This window comes from Solenopsis invicta, chromosome 2 (genome assembly GCF_016802725.1).
Source record: "Solenopsis invicta isolate M01_SB chromosome 2, UNIL_Sinv_3.0, whole genome shotgun sequence".
Taxonomy (NCBI): Eukaryota; Metazoa; Arthropoda; class Insecta; order Hymenoptera; family Formicidae; genus Solenopsis; species Solenopsis invicta.
In genome coordinates this window covers 6,166,341-6,189,265 of record NC_052665.1, presented here as the reverse complement: position 1 = coordinate 6,189,265, position 22,925 = coordinate 6,166,341, and the positions used below count along the sequence as shown (strand labels likewise).

General features: G+C 36.4%; 4 protein-coding genes and 1 long non-coding RNA gene across 18 annotated transcripts; 3 read left to right on the top strand and 2 right to left on the bottom strand.

Moving 5' to 3' along the window:
• The first annotated feature begins 221 nt into the window (after positions 1 to 221).
• LOC105200943 lies at positions 222 to 6,618 on the top strand. 3 transcript variants are annotated; one of them, XM_026130172.2, is made up of 5 exons: positions 226 to 1,001; positions 1,676 to 2,616; positions 2,852 to 3,967; positions 4,034 to 4,580; positions 4,801 to 6,618. In XM_026130172.2, exons 1-5 carry the CDS (start codon positions 836 to 838, stop codon positions 5,847 to 5,849), a joined length of 3,819 nt encoding a protein of 1,272 aa, XP_025985957.2. In that variant the 5' UTR covers positions 226 to 835; the 3' UTR covers positions 5,850 to 6,618. The 3 variants fall into 3 exon arrangements, with proteins under 3 accessions (XP_039301685.1, XP_039301686.1, XP_025985957.2); XM_039445751.1 differs by having other exon boundaries at positions 222 to 1,001; positions 2,852 to 4,580; XM_039445752.1 differs by having other exon boundaries at positions 224 to 1,001; positions 2,852 to 4,580; positions 5,227 to 6,618.
• LOC105200826 (tyrosine-protein kinase CSK) lies at positions 5,944 to 17,393 on the bottom strand. Of its 5 annotated transcripts, XM_026130173.2 has the most exons (9): positions 17,121 to 17,392; positions 16,718 to 16,885; positions 15,071 to 15,114; positions 10,120 to 10,532; positions 9,093 to 9,746; positions 8,810 to 9,005; positions 8,643 to 8,729; positions 8,477 to 8,569; positions 5,944 to 8,405 (listed from the first exon to the last, which is right to left on the bottom strand). In XM_026130173.2, the coding sequence occupies exons 4-9, from the start codon at positions 10,500 to 10,502 to the stop codon at positions 8,310 to 8,312; spliced, it is 1,509 nt and encodes a 502-aa protein (XP_025985958.1). In that variant the 5' UTR covers positions 10,503 to 10,532; positions 15,071 to 15,114; positions 16,718 to 16,885; positions 17,121 to 17,392; the 3' UTR covers positions 5,944 to 8,309. The 5 variants fall into 5 exon arrangements, with proteins under 5 accessions (XP_025985958.1, XP_011166877.1, XP_039301689.1 ...); XM_011168575.3 differs by lacking the exon at positions 16,718 to 16,885; XM_039445755.1 differs by lacking the exons at positions 15,071 to 15,114; positions 16,718 to 16,885 and having other exon boundaries at positions 17,121 to 17,393.
• On the top strand, positions 10,531 to 16,188 carry LOC105200825. Of its 2 annotated transcripts, none has more exons than XR_005574128.1 (4): positions 10,531 to 11,018; positions 11,507 to 11,813; positions 12,788 to 13,890; positions 15,414 to 16,188. It is a non-coding gene; the product is annotated as an uncharacterized LOC105200825 (long non-coding RNA). The 2 variants fall into 2 exon arrangements; XR_005574129.1 differs by lacking the exon at positions 15,414 to 16,188 and having other exon boundaries at positions 12,788 to 13,485; positions 13,589 to 13,711.
• Positions 17,394 to 18,176: 783 nt separating the features above from the next.
• Positions 18,177 to 21,927, top strand: LOC105200827 (ufm1-specific protease 2). Of its 7 annotated transcripts, none has more exons than XM_011168582.3 (11): positions 18,177 to 18,368; positions 18,681 to 18,787; positions 19,011 to 19,229; positions 19,361 to 19,588; positions 19,732 to 19,896; positions 19,986 to 20,079; positions 20,213 to 20,473; positions 20,654 to 20,791; positions 20,868 to 20,994; positions 21,072 to 21,325; positions 21,446 to 21,927. In XM_011168582.3, exons 2-11 carry the CDS (start codon positions 18,749 to 18,751, stop codon positions 21,655 to 21,657), a joined length of 1,737 nt encoding a protein of 578 aa, XP_011166884.1. In that variant the 5' UTR covers positions 18,177 to 18,368; positions 18,681 to 18,748; the 3' UTR covers positions 21,658 to 21,927. The 7 variants fall into 7 exon arrangements, with proteins under 7 accessions (XP_011166884.1, XP_011166883.1, XP_011166882.1 ...); XM_011168581.3 differs by having other exon boundaries at positions 18,609 to 18,787; XM_011168580.3 differs by having other exon boundaries at positions 18,535 to 18,787.
• A 50-nt stretch (positions 21,928 to 21,977) lies between these two features.
• On the bottom strand, positions 21,978 to 22,834 carry LOC105200829 (mitochondrial import inner membrane translocase subunit Tim8). Its single transcript, XM_011168583.3, has 2 exons — positions 22,477 to 22,834; positions 21,978 to 22,308 (listed from the first exon to the last, which is right to left on the bottom strand). The coding sequence occupies exons 1-2, from the start codon at positions 22,591 to 22,593 to the stop codon at positions 22,141 to 22,143; spliced, it is 285 nt and encodes a 94-aa protein (XP_011166885.1). The 5' UTR covers positions 22,594 to 22,834; the 3' UTR covers positions 21,978 to 22,140.
• Positions 22,835 to 22,925: the final 91 nt, after the last annotated feature.

The following is a 22,925-nucleotide window of genomic DNA, read 5'->3' as shown; positions in this document are numbered from 1 at the left end:
GTCCAATCAAATTCGCTGTAATATTAAATGATGATATGGAATATTTAGTTACACTTCCTCTTTTCAATTTACTCGATCGGACCAGTTCTTATCGGTTTTTAATGATGTCGCAAATAGGTTTACGCCATCCTGCGACGTGACGAACCGTTTAGAAAACGTCGCCGTCTCTTTAAGTACATTTTCATCGGCATTTAATCGGAGAAAAGGTATCGATCTTGAGAAAAGTGGAAGTAACTTTAAATTGCGTTATATAGAGATTATCGTCGTTAAAGAAAGTCACTCTAACCGGATCTATATAATTAATTGGATTTATTTTAACCGAGTGACGTGAGTCTTGGACTTAAATGCTGAGAGAAAAATTTTCCCTCGCCGTCTCATAACGTATTTGAAACTTGGAAGACAAAGCGCAAATTGCAAAGTTTTCACAGCAAACATACGTATCTAATGTACAAAATTAAAAAGATGTTTGCAAAGCTGATAAATTATTCCCAGTTTATTTATTTCCGAAATATTACGTCCCCATTACGTCAACAAATTCTGTTGAATAATAACCATAAAAAAAAACTATCGATAGTGTAACTTTATTTTGACGGATCGTCACAACTTCAGGTCTTAACAAAGACAACGACAAGCACCGAACATCTCGTGCTTGACATTTCCATCATTTACAATTCAAAATCTAAATTTTCAAGTGTAATTTTCCTAAATTACGGATGAACTCGCGCTGCGAATAGAATAATGCATTATTGATCACGAAGGAGAACAAACGGGCACGACAGCTGCAGCCGGGATCTAAATTTGTTAAAGCAAATCAATGATCTAGCCTCTGGTACCGATGATTAATTTGCCTTGTAACGCGGCCTCGATGTCACAGGTCACGCCCTGTCAGAACGTACCCGTGCAGACGAGTCAGTATAATTTTCCAACATGTCAACAACGGCAAACCAGCACTCAGCAGATGCAAACTGCAGCATGCGGTCCGTACTCCGGAACTTCTCAAGGTACAAAGCTGATCACGCCAATCACATTAAATTACGTAATAATTTATAAATATAAGCTAAGTGCGCTCTTTAAAATATAACTTGGATAAAGCTGCAGAAGTGTACATTATTCAATAAACAAAAAAAATTCATATTCTAAAGTGTCTGCTAAATAAAGTATGCCCATCCTGAGTTTGTTCTCACTTTTTGCCTGTTGTATAATATTTACGTGTGTACTAATAATAAAGCTAAAAAGTTTATAATTTATTTGTTTGTTTGAAATTTAAAATTAATTGAAAATTAAATGAACCCATTAAAACTTTGAACAGCCGATGAATTATATCCTTTTGCAGTTAAATTAATATTTTCAAAACAAAAATAAATTATTAATATTACCTGTTTTTCTAATGAAAATTTATGACAATTGAAAACAATTAAACAAATCTGTCTGAAGTTTTCGCGGCAGATATTTTCCTCTAATTACATCAGTAATAATATTTTGAAACGATAATTAATTAAATTATTGATTTTCTGTTTGCTTATTTGTTTAAAATAACATTACAATTAAAGACCGATATATGAAATATGGACACTCGACTAATTTTTAATCAAACACACTCGACGATACACTCGTAACAAGAAGCCGATATGAATAATTGCTTCTTACTCTATTTTGATTTTACCCTTTCATCCAGGAGGAACCTTCACCCACGTTTGCCAGCAATGTGTACCGGGTGCATCGCAACCAGTGACAAATCCATGTCGTTCAATTTTTCAAGGTCTACCGCCAACTCATCCCGGCTGCGGCCAGCTGCCACAGAATATTTTAGACCAGATTCGTGCGTGCGTTAACAATACCGCACCCATCTTCATCTTACCCGGCCAACCATCGCCGGCATCCCAACAGCAGCAGCAGCAGCAGCAGCAACAACAACAGCAGCAGCAACAGCAACCATCCATGCCTCCTTTGGCACCTCAAATAGCGTCCTCGCTTCCAGTAGCATATCCACCGAGTGGATTAACTTATCCTACTGCCTGTTATCCATCTCCACCACCGCAATTCTATCCCTATCCCATGCCTGTGCCGTTCTGCGATCCGTTTATTCGCACTCGTGAAGCCATGCCAAATTGCGGATGTTGCCGGAAAGGAGACGTTGACACGGCAGAAATCAGAAACGTCTTACGCGCCGGCTGTCGTTACGACGCCGCTGATCTGGACGAGCATCGTTGCACGCCAACCGTCGATGATACCGTTTGCTCGAAAAGGACCTGTCCATCTTCGTTACATCTGCAAGCTCTAGCATCTCAATTTTTGTCAATGCAGGGCATCATACCGTGCGCCGCCACACGACTGGTATTACGTAAAGTGCCAGGTTCGAATGTGACCACAACCATGGAGGACACGATGACAAGGGCGCAGAAGGCGATAAGTACTCTGACGAAAGATCAGTTGTTGTCGGAATCGAGGAATGCGCAGCAAGTGAGCACACTGATCAATCTACACATGACGGCCAATCCACCACCGAACATCATCCCGATTCTCACACTAGTACAGCTGAAGATGAATCTGTTGAAGACACAGGTCGAGGGACTTGTTAATCAGAAGATAATGGAGATTCAAGGAGTCGGTATAGAGGTATTAACGTAAAGTCGTTGAAGAAATTTGAACCTGCTCGCCCAGTGAGAAATGATAATGGAATCGATATCGAATCGACATCAAAATGACGATTTCGACATCGATTCGACGTCATAATCATCGTTTTGATGTCGATTTGATATCGATTTCATTATCATTTCTCACCGTTTCTCACTGAGCGGTCATGTGTTTAACGGGTTTAACGTTAATATGTGCTTTTACTTTTTGTATCAAGGTGGAGACCGATCTCATAGATCCCACGATCCTCGCCCTCAAATCCGACGCTGAGCTGCGGGACTTCCTGTCGGCGCTACGGCAGAAAGAATGCGATGAGCGAGTGAACGTAAATTTTGCACCGTACCGCTCGCAGCGTGCGATCGCGGAGACTCGGCTGAGCAACATTCAGAATAAGATCCGTCAAGTGGAGACAGAGTTCGATCGCAGGCGGTGCGCGATGCTGCCGGCGCCGACATTGTCGTCGCGCGTCGTGCAACAATTCACCAGGCCGTGTTATTCAGCGAGATTCGAGGATCCCAGGAAGCTCTACAGCATGTTGCCGCCAGACATTCCTCGTTCACCGGACCCCTTCACTTACGTAAAACCGCGAAGCCCTAAGAGGCTACTGTTGAAGCCGTGTACGGCTAAACCGGAAACTATTACGCGACCCGCTGCCGTTTCAGTAACTAGCAAGCGCGGTAATCCTCATAAAAATCCGGAAGATGGAAGCGGTGCTGACCGCGCAAAGGAAGAACGTCCCACGGCCGCGTCTCCCGATCGGCAGCGTTCCAGCACGGAGAATTGTGCGTGTTGCGACGGAACAACGTCGGAGGAGAGCATCGGCGAGGCTAAAAAAAAACTCCGAATCATTGAAATAGACGCAACGGCGTCGATCAGTGATGTCCAAGGGTTTGAACGCGACGCGTCGTCCTTGGTGAAGCTAACGTCGAACGTATGCGTGAGGATCGACGCGGAAGAATATGGGGAGAGAAACGAGATGCTGACCAACGGAATTCCATGCGGCGCAAAATGCTGGACGACCGAGGCGTGCATCAATGTCGTCGACAACGAATCGGTCAAGACTTTAACGGAGTCTGAGAGTGACGCGATTACGCTCGCGATTAGTGAGAAGGTAGACGCGGTGGATGTTTGCGAAGCGCGAGACGTAATGGAGATTGGAAGCAGCGATCAGACAAAGAGTCGGCAGGAATTTGAAAGTTCAAATTTACAACAATTTAAAAAACAAACGGAAGACGAAATTACAATTCCGAGGGGAAATGAAGCGATTAAGGAACATGGCATTGAGATTAAAAGTTTGCAAGATGTCTCGCCGCCGAAAGCTGATCGAGAAGAGGTAAGAGCGGTAAGAGCTACAACTATCGCGGAAGTCATAAATAAAGATCTCATTTCGAATGTACAGGAAACGGAAGGAAAGCCATCAGACAGCAGCGTATCCACTTCGTCAAAGATCAAAGATACATTATCGAAGAAAGAGAAATGCGAGGATGAACCGAAAGATAAAAACGGCGAAATTTTACCATCGACCGCGGATGCGATGGAACGAAGCACAAGTCAAGTACCGATGAGCAAAAGCAAGAAAATAAGATTTAGCATTGTCTCATTAATGACAAATATCGTGTACGATAAAAACCATGAATATGAAAGAAGGCAAAGGATTAAGAAGAGAACGGCAACAAGTGAAAGAGAAATAAATACAACCACCGATCCGGATATTGAAAAATTAAGTAATCGCAGTTCAATAGAAAATCTTGTAAGAAGTGCCGTCACACGCAACGTTATCGGAAAAAATCACTCGGAGAACATATTCTCAAAGAAATTAGATCTTCCAAAGCTCTGCTTCGATCATCAATGTCAAACTATATTCAAAGAAGATAAAAATACAACCGTTGCATTGATAGGAACAAATATATTTCCTCCATTCAAAAATCTGCATAAACATGTAACAGGTAAATCATCAGGTTTTTTTTTATATTGGCATATTTTTATTTCTTTATATTTCTCTTTTTAGAAAGGGAAAAAGTAATTTTTCATGTTTCCATTTTATAATTTGCAATAGCTTTTCATTAGTCTGTGTCAGAATATATAATTTTAGAAATTATATTCTGACATGGTTCTGCGCAGAATATCAAGTGTAAAATAGAGTTTAAATCAAAATTTTTTACTCAGTTGAGAAAAATGGAGACGACGTAGGAACTTATCCAAATCCGATAACGAAAGCAAGAATTACGACTACAAAACGGTTAACCCGCTGCAACGGTGTCACAGAAAGCACCTTAGAGACTCTTAGCAAGAATAACGTGCCTTATCATTCCGATGCGGAATGCGAAGGAAGCTTAGTTTCAAAACTATTTTCTATAATTAGTAACCGCATGACCGCATTAATTAATAAAATAATTATACTCAACGGAAGATTGTTACATGCGATTCGTTGCGCGATATTCCATAAAAACTTAAACGTTGATATTCTTAGCAGAAACGTTTTGATAAGCGATCGTTCCGAACTAATCTCGCAAGATTGTGATCCACTCGTCAATGCTTCGCATTATTCTTTAAATTATAAAATTCCCAGAATTAGCAAGCATGATGTTTCAGATACAAATTTATTATGGATTTCTACAAAAGAAGGATATAATAGATTACACAAAATAAAACATTCAATAATTGAAGATCAAAAACACGATAGAAAATACTTGATCGGTTCATCAAATCACAATCGTGACCTGATACTAACGCGTGATTTAGGTCGACCGTACAAAGTGCAGAAGAGTCTCTTGATACGTAGTCGATTGAAAAATTCTTTAAATTCGCAGGATTACCCGCATCCTTTTTCTCTTTTGAAACATACTGGGGAAAATGTACTTCAATCTCGTCAAGCGAAATGTAACAAGAACATAGAAACGATCAAAAAAAACAAAAGACCCGAACTGAAGAGTAGCGAAAAATTCTGGACATTATCGAAAATTGTAAGAACAAACGGTAAAACATCAGAAATTAGGAAATATGGTGAGTCCGAAGAACAAATTTTAAACGAATATTCACAGGATGATGTTAAAAATAATAACTTGTTCAACATGCGAGAACATACAGCTCTTGATAACACTGCAGCCAGTAATGAACTCGTGATAAATGTTCACGATTATCTCGAATTGCAAACTGAAATAAATAAGAGTATATATGAAAACCATAGCGGATATTTATTGATATCTAGTAACTGATAAATATTTAGAATATACTAACAAATAATTAGGAATTGTAAAGGTATGTAACGATTCTTTATTTTCGCTAAAGGCTAATTAAAGTACGCAACTATAGTGTAACTTCTTTCCTTTATTAATAACTTTTATTCTTTCGCCAGTGATCTATTCTGTCGTCGCTATAGCTGTCTAATGAGAATTTTTAGAATTGTGGCGTAGCAACAGTACGACGATAAATATATTTCAATGCTTCCCCAAAATCATTCGTTCCAGACTCTATAAAAGAGTTGCAAGAATGAAAAAAAGTATTTGTCACATGTCCCATACACTCGCATCGAATCAGCACACCATACCGTTACAACGTGAACACATGCATATCAAGTACAGTTTAATTCCCTTTCGTGATCTTGCAATCGCTCTCTAATTTATTAATATATATATTATAGATTTCTTACATTCTAATCGATCGATTATCAGTAGAAAATAAACGGACACATTGGTTGTTATAAGAAAATTAATATCGCAACAACGAAATCCCGTGTACATATCAAAATACACAAGTAACAATGTCACAAGCGACATTGCTTTATATATATATATATATATTTATATAAATATAATGCTCTTCAACGAATAACAAGATGTTTTATCTTGAATTTAAAATGTCAGAGACAAAATGGAGATGACATTGGCATTTTACATGAGTAACATGAAATTTATATTTGGAAGAACTCATGTGCATTCGAAGATTATAAATACATACAAATATTAAAGTCCGCAATAAAAAAAAGCAATTCAAAATATCAGTTAGAGCCATATTAATACACATTATTAATACGTGTACCTCAAGTACATACTGTAATATCAAAGTTATAAACGGACCATGCTTAAGATAAATACATTCTAAATTTCTTATAGAATTATATCTAAACGCAGACTGAAGAGACTTGTGGAAGAGAAAGATCGAACCTATTGTTGTGAAATATTTTATCAGTCAAGACAATCTCTGTTTCTATCGTGAAAGATTTCGTATCAAGGAACTGAGTGACCTCGTCACTTTTCAAAGTTTAATAAATTATCGTATAATATACAGTATCGATTTAATACACATTATTTCACGATTTTTATAAAGATGTATATATTAGATATCTTGATAAGTAATGTAAAAATTTAATATTTTTTAAAAATTACGTTGCACAAGAAAATTTAATATCTACAATTTTACAGACCTTGTCACTTGCCTGATCTTAAAGAATAAATATTTGATCTTGTCTGTAGCTCATGTTTAGCGAAATGTAGCTACTATTTAGCGAAATACGGCCGTCAAATAGTTATAATTAGTCCGTTTTAATATTGGCAGAATTTATTTTACGAAAAATAAATGATATAAAATAATGCTATAAAATGATACTGCCATAAAATTAGGAATATAATTATTTTTTAACGTGGTGCAATTATATATAGATACTCATTCGTAATGTGTGTTAGGTTTAAAAGTAAAAAAAAAATAAAGAAAATATAAACTTTTTTGTTGAATATCAATCTTCTCTCAACCAATATCAATTACTCTTGAAATATTATCCTTTTTCGATGGATAAATTATATACAAAAATATTTACAGAGATACATTTACACCACTAATGCAGTCAAATATTTTATGAGAAAACTTAAATAATGGTGTATATCGTAATTGTAATATAATTTAGTTAAAAATTAATACTTCTTATGACAAATCTTTGATCAAAGAACTTAAGCAACTAAACATTTAAGTTTAATTACTTGCAACATATAACTATAATTGCTTAGGCAAATCTTTTATATTCATAACAATATAAATTGCAAAAGTAATTTTTTTACAAAATTTTAACAAAAAACGAAATGTTAACCGATTACAACTAAATGGACGAGATTGTGAATAATATATAACGTAGCATGAGTTATAATTCATCTAAATTTAATATAGTGTATATAATACGCCACTTTTTTGTGCTATAATATAAAAAGATCTTGAATTACCTGAAAAATTATGATAATCACGAAGCTGCTTTCGTCACAGTACTTCAAACGTGACTATCGAAAATTAAGTAGTAGGCAGATTACGCATCTTTTAATTCTGTTGATTTTATCCCGAATATATTCGGATTTCATTATGTACAAGTTGAATTTTCTGGTCGAGAACGTCAACTTGGACAAAGGCACGATTGACCATAGGTAATGCTTGTGTGTGCAAAAAATATTACTATATAAAAATTAAAATTCTCCCCACACATTTCAAGAACTAAAGTAACAATAAATATAAGTAAAGCAAATACTATGTTTTGTATACAATGTACAATCGAAGTCCTGTCATTCTTTCCCTTCTAACAGAAACATTTAAAATCACTATTTTCGTTCTGAAAACGAAAAATTATTCGGACGACCCAGTCCCCGTTTTTTCAGTTCTCGCTAAGTTTATTTAAGTTGTATTCAATTCATTCTTTCTTAATTCACGCCTTTGGTGTACTCAGCTCTCAACTGGCCGAGTGTCACTTTTATATCATGAAAACTCGGTCTCTTTTCTGGTTGTAAATCCCATGCCTATTAAAGAATAGCATACTTGAAAAAAATGTAATGTAACATAATATAACAGATAAAAAAATTTAATTTACCTGTTTCATAATATCGTAAACTTCTGTAGGACATCCATCCGGTGGTTCCATCTTATATCCTTTTTCTACGCATTTTACAACATCGGCTAAAGGCTGTAATTAGGAATAACGTAAAAAAAATATATCGTGTGTCTCGTATAAAAGTTTAGTGTACAATATCACTTACAATTCGCGGATACGGCACACGACCAAAGGAATAAATTTCCCAGAGAAGAATTCCGAAACTCCACATATCAGACTTGTTTGAAAACTTCTGGAAACAGTAATATGATACATAAGTATAAGAAGTATGTTTTTTATTCGCCTGTAATTCTCAAGTTATAATATACTTACGTTTTGTTTTAGAGCCTCTGGTGCAGTCCACTTGATCGGCAGTTTTCCACCGTCGAGAGAAAAGTTTTCGTCCCGCGCCAGGCCGAAATCGGATACTTTGGCAGAATTATCCTCGGCTACGAGAACATTTCTCGCCGCTAAGTCTCGATGCACAACATGCCTGGATTCCAGATACGCCATACCGGCACACGTATCGCTGCAATATACAATCGCACAAATGTGCAATCAATAATACAACAGGTATTTTACAATCGGTAAACAAATTTTGTTTTTGATTACGTACTATGCAAAGTTAATCTGATCCTTTTTCGAAACGTGTAATCTTCCTCTCGACCGCAAATAATCCACCAGGGATCCCTTGCTCATATACTCCGTAACCAGGTACATGTGTTGATTATTAAAAACGAGACCGAGTAATTTAACCAGATTGTCATGAATCAACGAGGTCATTAAGCTTGCCTCAGCCAGAAACCTCTGTGCCGCTTCGCTGTTATCTTTCAGCATTTTTACCGCAACCCTTTCCCCTCGATAAACGCCTAGCAGCACATCTCCGAATTCTCCCTTTCCGATACACTCTCTTAACTCTAACTCGTGAGTCTGAATTACCCATCCAGCCTCTACGAACGCCTTTGGGTCTACGCAGAAATCTTGCTTGCCTTGTTTCGGCAAAGATTTTGTTAGCTGCGTGCATAAACCATCCGCGTCCTGTTCGTAATGCTCAACCAACAGAGCCAGATTTTCGAAAAATTCCTCGTCGTCGATCGTTAATTGGTTATTTTTATATTTCACCCTGTAGTGCTGTACACGCCCTTGGTAGCATACACAGAGCGTGTAATCCCCAGGGAAATTTGTCGACTCGCGAACTAGAAACAAACCGTCCTCTCGTGGTCGCAACAATCTTTCTGCCGTTTCCCTCGATATCTTTCCATGAAACCATCTGCACATATAAATTTTGAATAAAAGTTTATAGATTTTTTCATAGTTTAACTGCGCTTTTACAGCATCAAATTTTTGCATATCAATGTATCAGTGTATCTCGTTTTAAATAACAATTCTCACATGTTGTATTTTCAAATATTAACCTTTTACTATAAGAGCTTCCCTCGAAATCGAAAACAATCGTTTAGAACGAAGAGCTATAGTCGTTATTATGTTGTAATATAAAAACGAAATATAAATAAAAAGTCTCCTTCCTTTTCTCTTTTTACGTTTGATTGCATTTCCCGGCTAAGCTGTGCTTATAACGGTACAGCTCCACGCTCAGCTCACCCGTAACTAAAGGATTAAACTAAGCCAATAATGATACATACGGCATCGCATTCAGTTTCACTTCGTGTCGTGGATTAGCCGGTAACGCAGTAGTGTTGGCGCCCGGATTAATGGCATTCGAGGTCAGAATCACCGGCGAAGACGTGGTGTTCATGTGCGTCGTGATGTTTGAGGTGGTGACACTCGAATGCGTGGTCATCGTCGGCGACACTGGATGGGACGGAATGCTACCCGCAGTCAGATTAGAAGAAACGCTATGCTGCTGTTGCTGATGCTGCTGCTGCTGAATGTTGTTTTGTATGAGGGGATGAGACGTTACGTTTGAAGGAATAGTGTGATGATTTTGATTGCCGTCGAGCTTCGCTTGCCGCGCTGGCGCTGACACATTCGGGTATCCACCACCCGCATTGTGATACGTTGGCATGGCAGCTTCCACACAGTAGGCTCTATCAACCTGCGAAGATGAATGAAGCGCATTCATGAATCTCAAGCGTCATTTATCAGACTGCCTCATTAAATAAGACGCTTTAGTGATGTTCTATCCATAAGTACATTCATGATTCGTGTAAAAGTAACGCAAGAGATCAAGCAAGAACACACTAGAATTTTACGGTATCAAAATATAGTTTTAACTCTTTAAAAATAAAAATTTCTACTATTTTTGAACGACTAATGTATACATTAATATTGTTCAAATGCGTATAATCTTTATAGACAAGCATTTATGTTTTACATTTTTTCTAAACTATATTTTTTAGGATCAATAAGCAACCATCCTCCAACTTTTTCCTGCATCGAACATCGAGTTAGATTGTTAAACAGTCACGTGTTTGATAGATCGTCTCCTCGAGAAGCCACAAGTGAAGTACTATTTGCAAGAAAAGCCGGTTCTTTCGACGGAACAACAGAGAGAGAGAGTCGTCATAAAAATACAAACGAGGTACAAAAAGCAATTGACAATGTTTGACAGTGGAGACGACTCAATTATCTCGCACGACGTAACGCACGGAAACGATAATTAATAAAACTCGTTAGGCGAATTGAGCCCAATGCATATTCAATCAGCATGCGTATCCGGTAAACCGTGTGTTGGATTTTAATATACAGTAGTTAATCTAAGTGCCTATTGTTTCAAGACGCGTACGCTATCGCGATGCTCATCCGCCGTATTACGATGCGCTGCACGACCGTACATGGAACGTGTATGATAGATGAGTCACACACCAGCCGTGTATTTTTTCGCGACGATTGTAACGCGAATGAGCGTGGTAGAAGTAGGCCTATGATTATCCCGAACCTGACTAACAATAAGCGACATACAATGTCCACGCGAAATAAATGCATTTCCAATAGAAGATCCACGAGAAATCATAAATCATTCACTTTGACATTTCCTAAAGTATTCGAGTACGTTTTGTTGTATTTCAGGAACAGGAGCATCAGATAAAATCAATCTGTCGAAAGACGTGCGGAAATATTCCTGCCGGTTGGGATGAATGAAACATACGTGGGAAGCGCCACGCAATGTAGGAAAATAGCTTTTAAAGGAAATGCTCGTCGGCTACGGATTCCCGACGATTTCCTGACACTATCCGTATTATGATCAAACGCGGTAACAGGAGAAACAAATCCATCGCACCAGCGAATATTGAATAATTCAACTGAGTCTATCCTTGGGCGTCTACAAAGCAGAAGAGAGACAGAGGGAAACGAGCGAGTTATGTCACGCGAAAAGGTATAGTTGCAGCGAAACATAATACGCGAATCGCTCCGTTACGTAAGCACAAATAGTCGCATTTCTGTCATGTGTCTCCCCTGTATTTCGAGAGACAGATAAACGATTAGAGTCGTAGAGAATACACAACGGACAGAAGAGAAAATGTCAGATGAGGTGATTTAGTCTAAAATATATAACAACTTGCGATAAATCACATGATTCGTGTCTATGTCGCCTTTTGCAACTGTAATATAAAAATCACGATAAGTGTAAGATAATAAAGTTAAACGTCCGGTTTTATGAGTCAGATATATAATGGAACCACCTTCTCTCCTCTCTATGTTAAAATGGAGTTTCGTATAGTCAAAAAAGAAAAACAAGGCAGTATCGCGCCCGACAGGCGCGAAACGCCTTGAATATCAATATCGAATCTGGATGCGAGGTGCGTACATGTAATACACGTTCCATCGCGCTTGTCAGGTAACTCGACTGCACGGCCGCATAGATTTCAGGCTAATGAAATTTATTATCGGCTGCACGCGACGTTAATTCCTACCGGTGTGTAACATATGTTAAAAAAAAGCACTGTACAAAACTATTCTATCGCGTGCAGTGAGATACTTAAGAGAGTTACGTGCTATATATTTGCAACCGTTTATGTATGCGCGCGCGCGTGTATGAGACTATTTATGCCTCCAATATCTATGATTCAGAAAAAAATGCGCATCTTCTGAAACTCTATTATGTACGTGAAAATTTTATAAGATACATGGTCATTAAGAACAAAAATTATTCGCGATTGATAGAGAAAAGCTGTTTTAAAAATCATTACAATAAAAAAAAATACTCTAAATTTTTTATTTATAATATAAGTAAAAATTCTACTTTCATACACTTCATATTAATGTATTTATACAAAAGCTTGTATCGATACTTGAGTAGTGCACTATAAAATGATTTATTATTTTGAGTTTTATTTTATTTTTTTCCAGGGTGACGATGTATTGTCTCGCTTCTTGCACAATGAAGTGACTAAAGTTCTATCTATTTTACGTTTATCAGAGAAACGCAAAGCAAGACAAATATACTGGAAAAGAAATATCCTCGCACACTCGGCTAGCCGCGATGAAGACTAAGGAGAAGAAAAACTTTAAAAAGCCTCATGACGACAATATTTAACGTGCATACATATAAAATATCTCGGACTGCTCTGGAGGGAGATAGTAACACAGATACAGCCTATGTTAATTTCAATAGATTACGCAGTCACGATAATTATATGGTTCATACGTATTTCAAGGCTGACTCGGAAATTTCTGTTTACATTAGTGTTTTTCGAACTATGAGTCGTGATTCATTATTGAAACGTCTTTGTGCGAGCCGCAGACCACAGTCCACGCACATCACGCACGTTTCACCAGAAGCGACATTTCATTGTGTGTATGTGGAAAGTCTCATTTATCGACAAAAAAAAAGACGTTTCCCCGTATTCATGATGCAATTGTGATCCGTGTGAACACGAGCTTTCAAGGAACAGAAATAACCGCAATTCTCATGACTTCTAATAGACAGGACAAAAAATTTTGTGTGTGAATAACACTGCGCAAAATATCCTACACTAATAATTCTTTTTTAAAGAATTTTTATAATAAAATATATTTTCTCAGAGAGATTTTTCCTTAGATTTCTCGTAAGAAATAGTCTAAAAAAAGTTATATAAAAAGTTGTATAAAAAATTAAAGCATATATGCGATAGACTTTTAAGCTTAATATAGATGATCTTTTTTTTTTAGTCAATGTCACGAGAGCCCAACACCTGAAGGTCTCAAACAGATGCTATATCCAGAACATTTCGTATTTGTCAAACACATTACATACTGATCGAGAATGCTCCGCATGACTCCGCATAAGGACCCACAAGATCGTCTACGAAACAAATTCACGATCGCTAACTTTGCGAAAGGCGTTTTATGCGAAGCTCGTGCCCGCTCGCATGCCTGGGCGGCACGCACCACGATCCTATTAATATCTCGCAAGAGAGCGTAAAAGGGCGCAAATGCGAAAGACACCGAGGGGGGAAGCTGGCGACGCAGAGGTAAGCGGGTGCGTGCAACAGATTCGCGCCCGGCGAACGCGCTCGTTGTTGCGCGCTCTTTAACAGTACACGTTACTGTACCGTGACCCACCACCGTTTTCCATCTGACGTTGCCCCGCACATAACTCTCCGGGGGACAAACCTCTCTTCCTCTCGCGCGGAACGCTTTCTTCCTGGCTCGCGAGAACTTCCGAACACGCGACGCGCGCGGTAGAAACTTTTGCGACGAGCAACGCGAGACGAATCGCGAGAGTCGCGGGGGGGACACCTCGCATGTCTGATCGCGTTGACAATCCAGATTAGCTCGCTGATGCACGAACGAAATCGCGGAGACCCGTTTTCATTTTATTAGTCCGGTCTCCATCATTGCAGTACGAAAAATACATCATCGGCCGCGAATTCCTGAAGCAATTTAAGTAAATTGCTCTTTAACGAAACGGCTAGCACTATCTAATCTTATAATTAAGAAACAGTGACCGAGGAAGCAAGAACTGAATCATCCGGCTTGTCCTAGCCGCAAGGTCATATTTTATTGTCTCTAACGTCACATTTATTTTCAATCAATTATTTGTCTTATGTAATAATGAAATAAACGTTACGTTATCCATCATAGATCTGAAAATAAATAATACATAAAAGTCAAACGGGTGGAAAATTATGTCACATGTTCAAGATTTATATTTTTCTGGAGGAAAAAAAAACCAAAAAAAAAAGGAAGTAACGTCCCGATCGTAAATCGTCGGTCTCGCAATCCTCTATTTTCTTTTATATGTTACCTTAATATTTCTTAAATTCTACTTTCATGTTTCATTCATAACTCCGCCCTTAACGACGCAAGCGGAGCTATCTGGAGCGACGTTGAGTGTTTGCGTAGATCGTATCGTAGAAATGCGAATAGCGGGATCAAACACCCGGTACTTGACTCCTCTCGTATAAAGGAAGAATTGAATCAATACAAAAAGCAGCGTTTGTCTCTCATTTCTCAAATCTCTCGCTTAGTCGGTGCAGAGTAGCGCTAAATAGAATGTCGCTGCTAATACCGGAAATGGAACGCGAAATTTCTGCCTTCCATCGTTTATAATTACGAGTTAATCTTTTCGCATTGTCTCGCTCAAAGACGGAAATCAATTTACGGTGGAATAAAAGGATTAATTTAAGGCGAAATGTCTTGAAAGCATACCTATGCTTTGCATCGAGTATCCATTTTCCAGAAATATTGCTCCTCTGAAAAAAAAAGAAAAACAAAAAGCACAGTTAGTTAAAAACTTAGGATTCTTTATCTTAATATCTAGAAATTATTTTAAATGTTCTAAACATTATGCTGTCTTCAACAATATTCGTAAATGGTTGAACAGTACTTAATTGGAATAACAAATGATAAATATCAACTCCACTGAACATTTTCGAAAAAGTATAAGTATTTTAGAGCATACGAGAGTGGCTGCGCAAGATAAAAATACGAAACAATCAGCTTTTTAATAGAATGCTCCTTTATGTAACGAGCAAATTAAATTTTTTTACAGATATTTTTAAAGACATCGATTTTCGCGATTTGCCCTTCTCTCAAGCCGGATTTAATTAGATAAGAAACGAGGCAAAACCGTTCGTGTTCAGCCGTGATTTGGCGGAAGAGGAACGTGGAAAAAAATGCGCGACTGGGAAGGAAGAGCCTTTCCATTTGTGGCGCGCAATTAAGCGCCGCGCGCTCGCGCGACTGCGTTATTCATCGCCCGTTAACCGTATAATTAGCCAATTGCTAATTGCCCGAGTTCACATGAGCCTGAGCGACGGGGGCCAGTTTGCTTGGCCCAGGCGCATTAATCACTCGGTCGTCTCATATGATCCTCTCGACACGAATCGAATCAGGTCAACGTAATGTCAGAGGAACATCAAGTGTCTTGGTCAAAAGTATAATGTGCAATTGTAACAAAAGCTTTAGCACTCGATGTGTGCATAAATTAGCAAGATTATCTCCCACTTTTATAGTTGTAGCAATCCTTTCTATAAATATTATTCATTAAGTTAAATACAATTTAACCCTTTGTCTTTTTCATTTCTTTACTTCTAATTTTACAAGGTTTTGTTGAAAATATAATAATAGACTTTATGTTAACTAATACCTAGAAGATATTGATGCAAAATAACTTGGAATCTTAAATATTATACTCTAGCACTCCATTTACAACCTCTTATGATAATTAAACTCTTAGTAATTATCCTGAATGTAATAAGAGAACGACTAGATAAAATTGAACAAAAACTTCTTATTTTGTATTAATAAATGATAGATACTTTTACTCTTACAACTTTTTTAATATAAATAAAATATGAAAAATTATTAAATTTCTTTATATGCATATTTGTACAAATAATGAAAAAACTAATGCTCATATTCTCATCTCACTTTTATCAATAAATGTGTTTTTAAATGTACTGTTCATATTATATATATATACACTATATATTCAACTAACTTTATGAATAAAAAAAAAGTTTTTAAATTTATATAGTTCACATTATATATGTATACTACATTATACAAACTTGTAGAAATATATATATGCATTTGATGATAAAAGTGAGTTGAAAATGAGGTTCTACGAGCTGTAAAGTAGATAGTTCAAATTATGTTTAGCTCAGCACATTGTTAAGATCTCCACTGAGAATTCATAAAATTTCCTGTTGGTCTTTGTCGTTAACAATGCTACACATATATTAAGTACTTCCAATCTAAACATAATTACTTCAGTCGAAACTACTAAATAAAAAAATATTCTCGATTAAAACAATTGAAGGGCAAACTAAATGACACAATAAAGAAGAAAACCTTCAAATTAAAAAAACGCATTCGCATATTTTTCTTCAATTTTCATGGCAATCCAGAACTCTATATCGATTGACGAAACAGTCAGGTTCTGATTGAGAAAACAGACGCGTGTTCGAAGTTAGTCGGTGGTATGCGTCAGGTCCAGCTCTGTCATTTAAATGCCGCCCACTGAAAGCGACAAGAAAAAAAAAATCACGTCCGGAATATAACCAAACTCTCGTTCTTGCAGCGCGCGCGCGCGCGCGCGCGTACGTACGCACGTACGTACGCACGCATGCGAGCCTCTGAGCGTGCGGGAATCGCGAGTCGCCGGTGCGGATCCACGACGCGCGTCCCGGCGCCGCGCGTCGACGTCCCGTACGCCGCGCGAACGTACGTGCGCTCGAATACGATTAATACGCACCTAAATGCGTTTGCGGCGAGGCGAGTCGTGCGGGCGGACCGCGACCGCACTCAGCTGCGGCCGCGCGTTCAGGCCACCTTCCGCGCGGGCGAGGCAGATGGATCGTGACGCGCTGCGACGGCCGTGTACACGTTTACACACGCGAATATTCATGCGCAAGAACTGCGCGGCGCGATCGCGAACGCAAACACCTTGCGAGAAACGTCACTCACTCACTCGAGTCGGGCGGCCATTTTGCTACGCACGGCCCGTGCGAAGGGAACATCTTGACTAGCGCACGAAAGCCGAAGCGGTCGAAGCTTGAAATTACTCGCCTCTAGAGTCCCTAGTCTAGGGACTTTACTCGACTACAAACGCGCGCGCCATTAGTGACAACAGTCATACCAACAGTCAAATTGCGGGGAAATGTCTTTTTTTTATCACTTTCAGAACGCCGTTGCAGCAGACCGATGGAAAGTTTTTCGTTGAGCTTTGGAACGCGGGATTAAAAAAAGAAAAAATGCGATTGCTCTACAAAAATCTGCACAAATTAGCGGCAACTGTTCTCAAATATCATGTTAAAATAATGAAGTAATCTACTGTTAAATATACTCTTTTACAAAATTGATCTTTTTTTAATTTTGAAAGACGTTCCAGTTTTTATCTTTTTGTCGAGATATAGGTTCTGATGTTGACGATTTTTTCGAGAATTTTTTCCCTCTCAGGAATATATTTCAACAACGATTTTCACAAGAAAGACGTATTTGTTCGTTATTTGCCATTTTAATGTGTTCTAATAATTATGAATTTTTTAAAAAGATGTTTTTCTCCAAATGTATTTTAATAGCTAAACTAAGGAAACATTGGAATACATTCTGCTAATAACTTTGATAATTTTTCAAAAAAAGATGCGCATTCCAATTACCGAAATAGTCTCGTCGCTCATTTCTCAAATTTCCTTCGATTTGTAAACTAACATTGTCAAATTGAAAAATCTAAAACTAGATAAATTGCGGTTTCTTTTCTAATCGACATATGGTGCATGAATAGTATATAAATAAAATATTATAAATGCGATGCGTTCGATCTGAAAGTAGCCATTTTCAAGTGCGAAAGTATTCCTACGCGTTAAAGTGTATCAGTATTTTTTTTTTATCGACAATGCAAATTGCTTTTATACAATCCATCAAATTTGTTGTTAAAAAAGAACAATATTTTCTTGCTCTCGCTCCTAGAGGTATAGCTACTTTCCGCAGTCTTCACTGAATCGTACGTATAGAGGTAGAACAGTATAGAAGATCGTTTCGAGATAGGCACTTGAATACGAAGAATTTTCGCAGGTTAATGAAAATGTAAATTCAAACTGATTCGAACGTAAATCGAACACGTCCTTTTATTCTCGAGAAGTGAAATGTATTACTGGCAATTGATTTAGGTCGACATTAGGCAGTTTACTATGCATTTTTTTCGAGCTTTGGCAATGAGAACGGATTTAACCTCTTAATCCAGGTGGTTCGTGTTTGAAAATTTAATTGTGATTTCCTGCTGTAATCTCCATATGGTGTTTTCTTCCACTGATAGCACGAGGCACTTCAAAATCACTCAAAACGTTGTAAGATCTTGCTTACTTCTGATTTTGATGCGACACGATGGCACCGCAATTGCAGATTTTGTCGAATATTCTGCAGGTAAATGTCAGCAAGCGTATTTGTACCGATAATTATTCGAAAACGTAATCCGCATTCAAGTTTTTATGATCTTGCAATTTTTCTTGCAAGAAATAATATTGCAGATGTTTTTACCAAATTTTATTATTTAAAACAATGCCACATATGTAACTTTTACGATTTTAAAATAGTTTGCACAAATTATTTTATTTAATATTTGCACTAAATCAAATAACACTTTCAGCGACTAGAAAATATGGAAACCACAATGACTGGTTATCTTTACGGTATCATGTACAATGATACTCTTGTAGTTCTAACATTCAGTATAAGTTCGTGTAATGATGAGGATAAGAACGTAATAAATCATACAGAACTACAGTTAAATTTACCTGCAGATATATATTTCTGTGGCATATTACATATTGGCGAATGTGAAGAAATAAATCCTGATGTTTTCAAGGTAATTAGATATTATTTATGTTGAAATTTCCTATTTATAGATCTTATATTTTTAGTTTTATTACTGTAAAAAAATAAAATGATAAATGCATTGGAAACTGATTAGTAAGATACACATATGTTTGTTTGTAGGACATTGATATTACAGATAATCCATTACTTTTAAAATATTCGCGTCATACATCAGATATACAAGCGTATTTCTATGTGCATCAAAAACTGGAAGCTGTGAATAATTTCAGTATTGTTAGTGAAGATGATCTTTCGCAGCAATTTGTATACATTAAATTACAAGCAACTCTGCCATTAGTTGTTCAAGATGGGAATGTATTGGAAGCCTTGCAAGATTCACGAAAAAATGTGAGATTTCTTATTTGTTTAACATTTATGTGTCAATTTATCTTCTAATCGATAATGTACTAATAATTATTAATTAACACATTAAATTATATATTAATTATGTATACTGCACATATACTTAGCATAATTTTGCATTGCTATAGATTGCATCTGGAAAAATAGGAATACATTTTCCTTTGAACAATGCATACCTTTTTAGAGCTGATGACAATTTAAAAGATGTAATGTTAAAAGATATTTTATCTGTGTCCAAAGATCAAGAGCTTTCAACTGGATCAAGTAATGTAAATTATAGTACTGGACCTATTGTATGTACCTTTAGTCTAAACTTATATACATATTATTTTAAATGGAAATTATTTTGGGATATTTTTATATATTTTTGCTGAATTTTTAGAATGTTGTGCATGCAAACATGTTATTAAAAATATCAAGTGAAAAAAATTCTGAAGAATCTATCAAATATGCTCCTGTCTTACAACACATCAAAAGTGAGTACTGTGGAACAATATACAATTCGTCGATATAATGAATAATCTGCAAGTATTGTAATATATTGCAAATTATTTACAATATATATTTGCATTATGTTTCTAATATATCAATATTACATTTATGTTGCAGAATCCTTCAATAGTTTAGAATGTAATTTACACGTTGATGCATTGTCACTGGTGAATTTGAATGTGAAATCGACTGAATTGCATGCAATTCTAGTGGAATCCACTTGCCGGAACATTAGATTGATTGAAATGCAACAAGAAAATCAGTCTGAAGATCCAAAACTACCTACAAAGTTACCTGAAGTTATGCATTTTAAACCTCAAGGCTGTGGACTTTTGTTTACAGTGGTATATCCTGGTAATTCTACTAATGACAGCACAAGTAAGATCTCATAATTATATTTGTTTATTGTCAATCATACTTATCATATAATACATTCCATCATCAGGTTTTGTATCGATCATAATGCTTTGTATCATTGCATGATTAACATTACCAAACTTTTAATCATAGTAATATGTCATCTATTTGCTTTTATACAGACCAGTCATATAATTTCAGTGGAATATCGTAAGGCTTTACACAAGGCTTTAGCATTAGATTTGACTAGACCATATTTTCGACGAGGAAATGCTGTCAAATTTAATATACAGGCAAATGAGATACTTATAAATCCTCATCAAGCTCTTTTATATAAAGGTACATATTTACATCTTCAAAAATTGTTACAATTTGAAATCGTTACGCAATTATTGTAATGTTTTATCTTTATTAGGTGTTACAGGAAAACTCAGTATTGTGAATGGTTTGTATTCGTATCATCATTATATGCAGGATGATTTTGACGACAATGGATGGGGATGTGCCTATCGATCTCTACAAACTGTCATTTCGTGGTATAGGTAAAATAACCAGAAATTGTATGTGCAACGTTGAAATATATACTGTCAACATGTACATGTAAACTATTTTTTTGCAGATTACAAGGTTATAGTGAAATACCAATACCATCTCATCGTACAATACAACAGTGTTTAATCGATATAGGTGATAAATCTTTCGCCTTCCTTGGTAGTAAACAATGGATTGGTTCAACCGAAGTCAGTTTTGTACTGCAGACTCTTCTCAATATAGATGTAAAGATACTTTGTGCATTAAGTGGAGAAGAAATGCTGGCCTTAATCCCACAACTTGCAAATCATTTTGATACACAGGGTACACCTGTCATGATTGGTAAGTTTTTAATTAACAGAATTAAAAATTCTATTTCAGAATTTATATTCTACTATTAAAATCGAATGTATCTAAAATATTAAAATAATAATTTTTTGTAATATTTTTTTTATCTTATAGGTGGAGGAGTACTAGCTCATACAATTCTAGGAGTTAGTTATGATGAAAATTCTGGAGAAGGAAAGTTCTTAATTCTAGATCCACATTATACAGGTGCAGAACATTTGCCTACTATAATAAATAAGGGATGGTGTGGATGGAAAACAAAAGACTTTTGGAAAAAGGATGCATTTTACAATATGTGCCTTCCACAAAGACCTATAGCTTTTTGATATTAAATCCACTGCATTGTATATAATTTAATTTTCTAAATGTAATCAAAGCAAGATTCTCTTATATGTTCATTATAATAGGCACATATGTATGTGCACACATATATGTATACATTCAGTTTTGCAATGTATTACACCATTGCAATTTACATTTGTAACATTTTATCTTACTTGTGTGATGCATATAACACTGGAATAAAAACAATGAATAAGTATGTATCTTTATTTTTAACTAAAATATATAAAAATTTGGCAAGCTAATTCTTATAATAAAAGAGGATATTTTATTGGGTATGTTGAACTGAAAAATATAAACTTCCTTGTTTATATATAAAGCTTTATTATACATTCACAAATGTGATTAACATGATTTAAGAATGTGACATTAGATTTAACATTCATAGTTAGAAATCTTAAATCTTACTGTTCATACAAATTTGTTTCATATATATATACATATATATGTAATACATTCTACAAATCTTATTTTGCTACAGAATTCAATAACTGTGCAAAACGATTAGTAACAAAGAGAGAAACATCTATGAATCTATCAACGCAATTGTTTATACACGTTTCTGTCCGGCCATCCAATTTACTTCCTGGCTTATCGACGCATTTATCCCAACATAAGTCGTTGAACGTGTGAATCTAAGCAAATTTAGAAACATTTATGAAATTTTTATACAAGATATTTTTTTCCACATAGATGCGCGAGCATTCTTCGAAAATGTTAAAAGAATCTTAAAACAATTTAAAAAAACAGTTTAGATGCGATTCGGTTCGATGTAAGTTCATGTTTACGTTAAAATATTTTACCTGAGCAGTTAATTCTGCTTTTTCCTTCTCGACTAACAAAACCTGCGCTACTTCTTGACTGAGCACATCTGTATCATCCTTGTCGGAATAAGAGCTGCTGTCAAATAGATCTGACATCTTTTAAAATTGCAGTCAAGTCGATTTACAAAATCTTGTGAGTGAAAATACGTATTTTTTCAAAATTTTACACGTGGTACTCGTGAACATAAACCTCACACTCCACTGTGGAATGTAATATAGACCCTATAGACCAATATAGACGAATAAAAATCACACACGTCGACTTTGATAAGGTTAGAATACGAACGCATAAACTCAACAATAGTTAGATGTTATAAGGGCTGCGTTCCGAAATTCACTGCCAGTACTGAAAATCTATAGTATACGTAACATGAACTATAGATTTTCAGTACTTGCAGTGTATATCGGAACGCAGCCTAAGATTAGTA